The following is a 9,342-nucleotide window of genomic DNA, read 5'->3' on the forward strand; positions in this document are numbered from 1 at the left end:
TGTCTAATTCTGAGGAATCTCCTGATACTTCACATAGTCCTCTAATATCTGACAGTGCCGACGGGTGCGGGAAACCAACTAATCTCAGGGAAACTTCTTTATACCATAAAGGGGATCATACAGGAGAGAATTCATTGTCATGTTCAGAGTGCGGGAAATGTTTTAAACACAAAAAAAGCCTCCTTAGCCATCAGAGAATACACATAGGGGAGCTTCCCTATTCATGTTCAGAGTGCGGGAAATGTTTTAGTCACAAAACATACCTTCTTAGGCACCATAGAATACACACAGGGGAGCGTCCCTATTCATGTTCAGAGTGCGGGAAATGTTTTAGTCACAAAACATACCTTCTTAGGCACCAGAGAATTCACACAGGGGAGCGTCCCTATTCATGTTCAGAGTGCGGGAAATGTTTTAAACACAAAAAAAGCCTTCTTAGCCATCAGAGAATACACACAGGTGACCTTCCCTATTCATGTTCAGAGTGCGGGAAATGTTTTACTGAGAAAAAAACCCTTCTTGGCCATCAGAGAATACACACAGGTGAGCGTCCCTATTCATGTTCAGAGTGCGGAAAATGTTTTAATCATAAAGTAAGCCTTCTTAGCCATCAGAGAATACACACAGGGGAGCTTCCCTATTCATGTTCAGAGTGCGGGAAATCTTTTACTGAGAAAAAAAGCCTTCTTAGCCATCAGAGAATACACACAGGTGAGCGTCCCTATTCATGTTCAGAGTGTGGGAAATGTTTTAAACATAAAAGAAACCTTCTTAACCATCAGAGAATACACACAGGGGAGCTTCTATATTCATGTTTAGAGTGTGGGAAATGTTTTAGTAAAAAAGCACACCTTCTTCAGCACCAGCGAATTCACACAGGTGAGCGTCCCTATTCATGTTTAGAGTGTGGAAAATGTTTTACTCAGAAAGGAAACCTTCTTAGCCATCAGAGAATACACACAGGGGAGCTTCCATATTCATGTTTAGAGTGCGGGAAAAGTTTTAATCATAAAGTAAGCCTTCGTAGCCATCAGAGAATACACACAGGTGAGAATCCCTATTCATGTTCAGAGTGCGGGAAATGTTTTAATAAGAAAGTAAGCCTTCTTAGCCATCAGAGAATACACACAGGTGAGCGTCCGTATTCATGTTCAGAGTGCGGGAAACGTTTTAATGGGAAAGGAAGCCTTCTTGGGCATCAGAGAATACACACAGATGAGCTTCCCTATTCATGTTCAGAGTGTGGGAAATGTTTTAAACAGAAAAGAAGCCTTCTTCAGCACCAGAAAATTCACACAGGGGAGCGTCCCTATTCATGTTCAGAGTGCGGTAAATGTTTTACTCATAAAGGACACCTTCTTACCCATCAGAGAATACACACAGGTGAGCGTCCCTATTCATGTTCAGAGTGTGGGAAAAGTTTTAATCATAAAGTAAGCCTTCTTAGCCATCAGAGAATACACACAGGTCAGCGTCCCCATTCATGTTCAGAGTGTGGGAAAGGTTTTACTGATGAAGTAAGCCTTCTTACCCATCAAAAGAATACACACTGTTGAACGTCCCTAGTCATGTGCCAGGTGCGGGAAATGTTTTAATCAGAAAAGAAACCATCTTAGCGATCAGAAAATGCACAGGGGTGAGTTTCCCTGTTAATTTTCAGAGTGTGGGAAATGTTTTAATAAAAAAGGAAACCTTCTTAGCCTTTAGAGAATACACACGTGTGAGCCTCTCTATTCATGTTTAGAGTGCGGGAAATGTTTTGCGTTCAAATGTTTACTTGTTAGACACTGGAAAGTTCATAAAGGCGAGCGGAAATGTTTAACTAAGAAAGAACACCTACTTACACACAGGTGAGCGCCTTTTTTATTGTTACGAGTGCGGGAAATGTTTTCCAAACAAAGGTTTATTTCTTAGAAACCAGAAAGTTCATACGGGCGAGCGTCCTATTTCATGTTCAGAGTGCGGGAAAGTTTAAAAATAAAGGAAATATAATGAAACATCAGAGTGCACCCCCTGCTGGTACTATGGGAAATGGACACTGGATTGTAACGGGTGGAACTGTTTAGTCCATAAACAAATGTTAAACCACCACAGTCCACTCGGGGTTGGTTTACACCCGCATCGCCCTCTGACCCGCTGTGGGGTTGGCAGGCAGCTGGGAGCCCTTATGTTAACCCTGTAAAGCTCACGCCAGTACGCCGCAACCGTATGCATCGGGGCTGTTGCGGCACAACCCCATTCAGTTTAATAGCATTGCCCAATGTGACCAGGGGGTGTGAGGTTGGCAGCAGCCGCAAATTGCAGTGCCATGTGTATTGCCCCATTTGGCTGCCATTTAAGTTTAAGGGGGTGGTAAAATCATGACTCAACTGTCCACCTTTACCGATCCCTCCCCACATGAGAGAACAGGTGGGAAACCATGACAATACATGGCCTATAATGCAACTGCATGAGGACCTAACGGGAAATGCTTTATTCTTTTTGTGTTCTACTTATAAATATGTATATAGATTTAACCTACTGGATAGAAAAAGATCACTGTAACATGCATTAACCCGCAGCAGCCAATCAGGATTTATCTTTCATTGGTGAACCTTTTTTATTGGTTGCTTCATGTTGATCCTTTTTGATCTATTGAAGTAGCTGGCTTTTTATTGGTCCAACCAATGTATGATTATTAATATATTTGGCACATTTGTTAATTCTATTATAAAAGATTTAAGCTTTATTTTATTCATATCATTTACTGTGTGGTAATCGGTTATTCTGATCTTGTACAATAAAAACGCTTCATACAATATTCTGTGCCGAGTCTTCTATTTTACCAATGATTAGATGATCGGTGATTGGAATGTGATCAGTTTATAGAGAGTCATCCATTGGGTTTTATTAGTGAGATGGAGATTGGAGAAGGCACCACATTGACAAGCCATTGGAGGCCCTTTCTAAAGCCCTTAACTTTTTGGCAACCTGTCTATGACATTAGTCTTCCAAACTCTATCTCACTGAGCTAAGGCCAGAAGAGTTCAAGGAGTTCTTCTCTGTCCACAGTTCCCAAACCAAAAGGGGACCTCCAACACATCTTCAATCTTAAGGCCCTAAATATCCTCAGCTGGGCCCAGGAGTTCTGCATGCAATCCACCAGATCATAGCCTCTTTATCTGGTAGACTTTTTGTTTTGAACACCACACGTACATGTCCTGCAGCAGGGCGGCCGTTCTGTGCAGAATCACGTACCTGTACGTCATCTGCATTTCCAGGTCTGGGGCCAGAACAGTTCCAGGAGTTCTACTCTGATCACAGTTCCAAAACCAAAAGGGCACATCCACCACATCTGGACACTGGACAAAGCAGGAGCCAATCAGCAAGTTCAGTGGACATGATGTCCACCGACAACCGGCAATCATTCCTGAGAGAGGCAGAACAGTGGTCTGCCAGTGTAAACAAGGCAGATCGCCGTTCTGTTAGTAGGGAAGATGGAAATCCTGCGTTTCTGCTAATGAAGGAAGGAGATACTGGCGCACAGAGTTTATATATAGTCCATCCAGCAATAAATATCTAAAAATACCAATCATCAGGGTAGAGGGTAATCCAGAAAACGTCACTGGTCTTTGGTTATGGGGGTACAATAAAGGAATGCACGAGACCACCTGCGGCTGCTATCCTTTTGACCGGGTCTGTATAGACCAAGAGGAAAGCCCTGTAGAAGGAGCCAAATACTCTGAGCACTTAGCTTTGCTTCTCTTCTTGTCTGGTACCTCCTATCCTTCCGGTGACGTCACTTCCGCTGTGCCTTCCATGCTGGTTAGTGTGGCTTCTTGGGGCTCCTCCAGGCTCCCGAGCCAGCCATCTCTGCCCAGCAGCCGGAACAAATGACGGCAGTCCTGCAGGATGGTTCTAGGAGGATCCACATCCACGGACTCTGCCACCAGATGAGCACTTGTATATTTTACCTCTTTGGAGTGTTATTAATCCTTTGCTTTTAAAACCCTTTAAACAGGATACTACACTTAGCTGGTGCTTCCTGTAGGGTTGCCACCCATCCAGGATTCACCTGGACAGTTCGGGTTTTGAATCATGTGTTTGGGTTTCAGGCCACCTGAAACCCAGACACAATATTCAGAATGGACTGTGGCTCTAAGTACCACAACCCCTGAGTGCATACATGTGCACACCGACCTCACCCCCATGCACAGACAGGATTGGAGAAAGGGCTTGATCTATCCCTCCTCCCACCTCTACCCCTCTGTCTGCCCACCCACACTCCAATCCCTGGCATTCTGTGCCTCAGGAAAGGGATGTGTTGGCTGGAAGTTTGAAGCTCAGCAACTGGCAGATACATCGTGGATGAAAGGCTTCGATGCCTGAGCCTCCATCCTCGGGTGAGTGAGCTCACCATCCAATGTCTATGACTGAAGTCTCCACCCTCTCCCTTCTCTCTCTCGTGCCTCCAAGTGAGTGAGTACAATAAGGTAAGGTTTAAGGGGTGCCCTGTAGATTCTGATGTAAGGGGGGCTTTGGGAACCCTAATTAAAGGGGGAATTCTGGGAACTCTGAGGCAAGTGGGAGGTCCACAGCATTCCCCCTTAACCAATTGCCGCCTGCCCACCCACCGTCAAATGACGGCGGAGCGGTGCGGCTCTCGTTCACATGACGGCTTACCAGAACAGCCTCTCTCGTGCGCAAGTGGGGGCACGCAGTTTGTGGCCGCACCATGCTGCTTGGACAGGGCGCGACCCCGATCTTGAAAAAGAGCAAATGACTTGGCTCTTTACCCATGTGATCGACTGTGTCCAATCACAGCCGGTCACGTGTAAATGAGGAAGTGCCGTTTATCGATCAGCGGCTTCTCCTTGAAGGGGAGCCTAGGAAAGGTAATCAGGGTACTGATCATCAGTGCCCTGATTACAGTAAGGAAAAAAAACAGTATCCATATCTCTCTCCAACCAATGCCCATCAGTGCCTGTAATGATATCCTGCACTGGATATACCATTTTGTACAGCCCCTCACCCTACCCCCTTGAGCTAATTAACTAAAGAATGCAGAAGAGTTTCAACTTCAAAGAAACGGCCCTTCAAAGAAACCTTATCTCCACAGACAGAAATCCTAGCAGATGTCCATTAAGGCTGACCAGACTGTTTCGTAAATACCACAACAGCCAAGCTGTTCATTAGAACATCTAACAATCCATACCCAATTCATAAATGCAGACAGGAACATGACACATTAACAAAAAGTATATATTTGGATGAGAAATGTCATACTGATCGAATTAAGACCAAGCATGACCACCCTATCACATATAGAATAGAAGCTAGCTGTCAGAAGCCTTACGGGTCAGAGGTTATTATGTGTTTGGTATCCATGGATATACAATTCAATGCTGCACAATAATATATCAGTTTCAAGAAGGCAACTGGTAGATATTGGAAGATATGAATTATGTTATAAATCTGTCTATACGGGAGGTTCCTTGGTATTGTCTAAACCATGGGTGTCCAACCTTTTGGCTTCTCTGGGCCAAATTGAGTGTAGAGAAATTTTCTCGGGCCGCATATAAAATATATACTATAGTTAAGGTATATAAGTAATAAAATGCTGCCGCACCCTCCCGTGCTGCCGCCCCCCCCCCCCCAGCCCCAATTTAACACAACTAGTGGATGAAGAGGCAGCCTCTGTGGCCGTGCCCCTGACTCAAATTCCTTCCTCCCCAGCAAAAAATAAAAAATTGTCAGGGGGCAGTGGGCAGCATTGCCTGCGGGTTCTGGGCTGCATGCGGCCCCCGGGCCGCAGGTTGGACATGCCTGGTCTAAACCTTAGGACTGCCCATGGCCACTGTGTTTATTGGTCAGGGACCTCTGTTAACACCCCCTGCGGTCTCAGAGAAAAGGAGAGAAGCAGATGGGGTTGAGAGTTCTCATGGTAACATAAAGAAAGAAACATCTATCAAGTTTGAGAACCGATCACACCGGCTCAGCTTCTGAACTCTGATGATAAATTACTGAATTATGTCGCTATTTCTTTGAAACACTTTTTTCTGTAAATATTTTATTTGCACCAATTTTAACCTTTTTATTATTAAACCTTATTTTGAAAAGTGTTAATCTTGTCCCTAAGCTCTTAATGCAAACTAACAATGAACCTGTCTCTTGAAGAGTGCTACTGTATAGAATAAATCCTCTGAACATTCCTGTCTGTGGTGACAGTACGTGTTACCGATGATTATTCTAAAGTCATAATTGGCATTTCTAAAATTACGAGCGTCCGCTAGGCTCATGGCGTAGCGGTGGTGGCAGTGAAAGGGTTAATTGCTTAATTAGCCCGGTGACAATCGCTCTCAGCCTGCTGGCATCTAGATTGTGGTCCCGCAAGCTGGAAAATCTATGTGCCGGGTGCAGCTGAGAGTGGCATTGTTACGCAAGTGACGGCAGGGTGTGAGATTGGCTGGTCCTTGGTCAAGAGTTAGTGAGAAGGGCAGGTATCTGATACCCGCCACCATCACAGTGCCAACCATCAGTGCCCACAATCAGTGCCCATAGTGTTGCCAGTCAGTGCCTGCTAATCTGTGCTGCCTATCAGTGTCCATGAGTGCCACCCATCAGTGCCACCCGTCATTGCCCATCAGTTCCGCCTATCAGTGCTCATCAGTGCAGCATATTAGTACTTCCTCATCAGTGCCACCTCATCAGTGCCCATAAGTGCCACCTCATCAGTTCACATCAGTGCAGCCTATCAGTGCCGCCTCCTCAGTGCACATCAGCGAAGGAGAAAAATTACTTATTTTCAAAACTTACTCACAGACAATAAGAAAACTTTTTTTTTCAAAATTTTCTGTCTTTTTTTTTTTTGTAAGAAATAAAAAACCCAGAGGTGATTAAATACCATCAAAAGAAAGCTCTATTTGTGTGAAAAAAATAATAAAAATGTCATATGGGTACAGTGTAGCATGACCACGCAATTGTCATTCAAAATGTGACAGCTCTGAAAGCTGAGAATTGGCCTGGGCAGGAAGGGGGAGAAAGTGCCTGGTATTGAAGTGGTTAAAAATAAAATTTTGCAGTGTGTGGCTAAAGTGTTTAGGTTTGGCTTGAAGAAAAGGTGACAACCTGAGCTTCCTGTATGATTCTGCTAAGCAGGAACACGGATCTCTGCCTTCACACAGTTAAAGCACCTCCCCGCAGTAAGTAAGCACTCCCTAGGAACACATTTACCACTTTGATCACCCACTGATGTTAACCCCTTCCCTGCCAGTGCCATTAGTACAGTGACAGTGCATATTTCTTTTATATCTTTTTCACTGTATTGGTGTCACTGGTCCCCAAAAAAGTATCAGTTAGCTGTGCGATTTGTCCACCGCAATATCGCAGTACCACTATAAGTCGCTGATCGCCGCCATAACTAGAAAAAAAATTAAAAAACTAAAAATTCTATATAAATATCCCATTGTTTGTAGAAGCGATAACTTTTGCACAAACCAATCAATAAACACTTATTGGGATTTTTCTTTTTAACCACTTGCCGACCGCTCACTGAGCTGGTACTGCGGCAAAGTGGCTCGATTCCATCCAGCGACGTAGACCTACATCAAGCGCGATCACAGCTTGCAGGGCACGCTCCCGCGCGTCCCACGAGCCGATCCTGGTCTGATTCCGCAGAGAACCGATCAGTCACTATATACAGACCAATGATTTTTGGTCTGGATCTGGTGATCGGTTCCAGCCAATGGCATCATGTCCCCTGCCTGTGTAATGTAAACACAGGCAGGGGAAGTGATGTAACTGTCCCTTCTGGAGCCCTTTCGGTTCCAGGAGAAGACAGAGAGACATCAAAAACGTGAGTTCCACCAAGCACTACACTGACACACCTCACATAGACACATTTAACCCCTTGATCACCCCTGATCACCCCCCAAACCCCTCACAGTGAACACTATATACAGTGGTATACAGATCTTTTACTGATCACTGTATTAGTGTCACTTGTGAGCCTAATTTGTGCTTGTGTTAGGCCCAAATAGGGTTAGGGCACCCACCATCTATCCCCTAATAAAGTTTTAACCCCTTGATCACCCCCAGTTAACCCCTTCACTCCCTATCACTCTGTGCACTAAATATAGTATATAGGTAAATACTGATCACTGTATTTAGTGTCGCTTGTGACCCTAATTTGCGCTTGCACTAAGCCCAAATAGGTTTAGGCCACCCGCCATCTATCCCCTATAAAGATTTGACCCCTTGATCTCCCCCAGCTAACCCCTTCACTGCCCTGTCACAGTGTTCACTATATACAGTGATTACCAATCACTGTATTAGTGTCACGGGTGACACAACTTAGGCTAGTTAGCGTCAGGGTCCCACTACACCACCGTTATTTAGCGTCAGTTAGAGTCAAGTACACTAACACACATACACACACACACACACACACACACACACACACACACACACACCTCCATTACTAGTATAGTGTTTGAACAGATCAATATCTGATTTGATCAGAACTATACTAGTGTTCCCAAAACGCAGTGTTTGCACAATCAGCACTGATTCCTGCCAGCACCTGCGTTTAGCCCCTCCGCCCAGCTCACCCTACCCAGGCAAGTGTAGTAATCAATAGATTACTGTCACTTCCAAAAAACACAAATCACACAAAACCGCTGCGTTATCAGAGTTAGGCCTGATCTCTGCTAACACTAGCAGTTTTTTTTGTAGCGACCACATAGTCCTTGACAACCAGGTGCTTTTTTACCTGTGAGTCAAACTACTGTACCGGTAAATTTAGTTACTAAAATGACCAAACGTTGGTACAGTAGTGCAGAGGCTTACAGTATACTGACCATGTCAGATGAGAGCGATGGGGAAGCCTTACTGACAGAATCAGGGTCAGTATACGAACCTGATGACAGAAGCGGCTCCCTGACAGATAGCTCCGGCGACAGAGGGGTCCCTGCTAAGGTCAGGCGTACCCGACCCCATTCTGGAGTTGCTGAGATGCAAGAACCGGATGTTTCTCGTATGTAGCAGAGTGCCAGTACTAGTGCCGCTCACACTTCTGGTGATCTGGCAAGCACGAGCGGCCTAGTACACCCTGGACCTAGTACAACCAGCACTGCAGTAACACTTGGTGACGTGGCGAGTCCCATAAGTGCAGTTGAAGCTGGCGTGGTGGCTAGCATGAGTAGTGGCCCACAGCCACCTCATATTCAAAGACAGGCCTGTAGAGCCCAAAGTGCCCTCCCTGAAGCGCTGGCATGTCCTAATTGGCAGCCCACAGATTCCACAGCGCCAGTACTTCCCCCATTCACTGCCCAACCCGGAATCCAAGTGGAAACAGCTGGTTTA

At 45.2% G+C, this 9,342-nt stretch overlaps 1 protein-coding gene across 1 annotated transcript in view; it reads left to right on the forward strand.

Annotated features, from left to right (window-relative positions):
• The window catches only part of LOC309564355 (uncharacterized protein), a gene marked incomplete at its 3' end in the record, with an annotated part of 715,072 nt that extends 713,516 nt beyond the window's left edge, over positions 1-1,556 (forward strand). Inside the window, 1 exon segment of the mRNA XM_082268983.1 lies at positions 150-1,556. Within this exon segment, the coding sequence (XP_082125109.1) occupies positions 150-1,556 (1,407 nt within the window).
• Between the last annotated feature and the right edge of the window lie 7,786 nt (positions 1,557-9,342).

This window comes from Pelophylax lessonae, assembly GCF_965119305.1.
Source record: "Pelophylax lessonae genome assembly, chromosome: 9".
In the NCBI taxonomy this organism is placed as follows: Eukaryota; Metazoa; Chordata; class Amphibia; order Anura; family Ranidae; genus Pelophylax; species Pelophylax lessonae.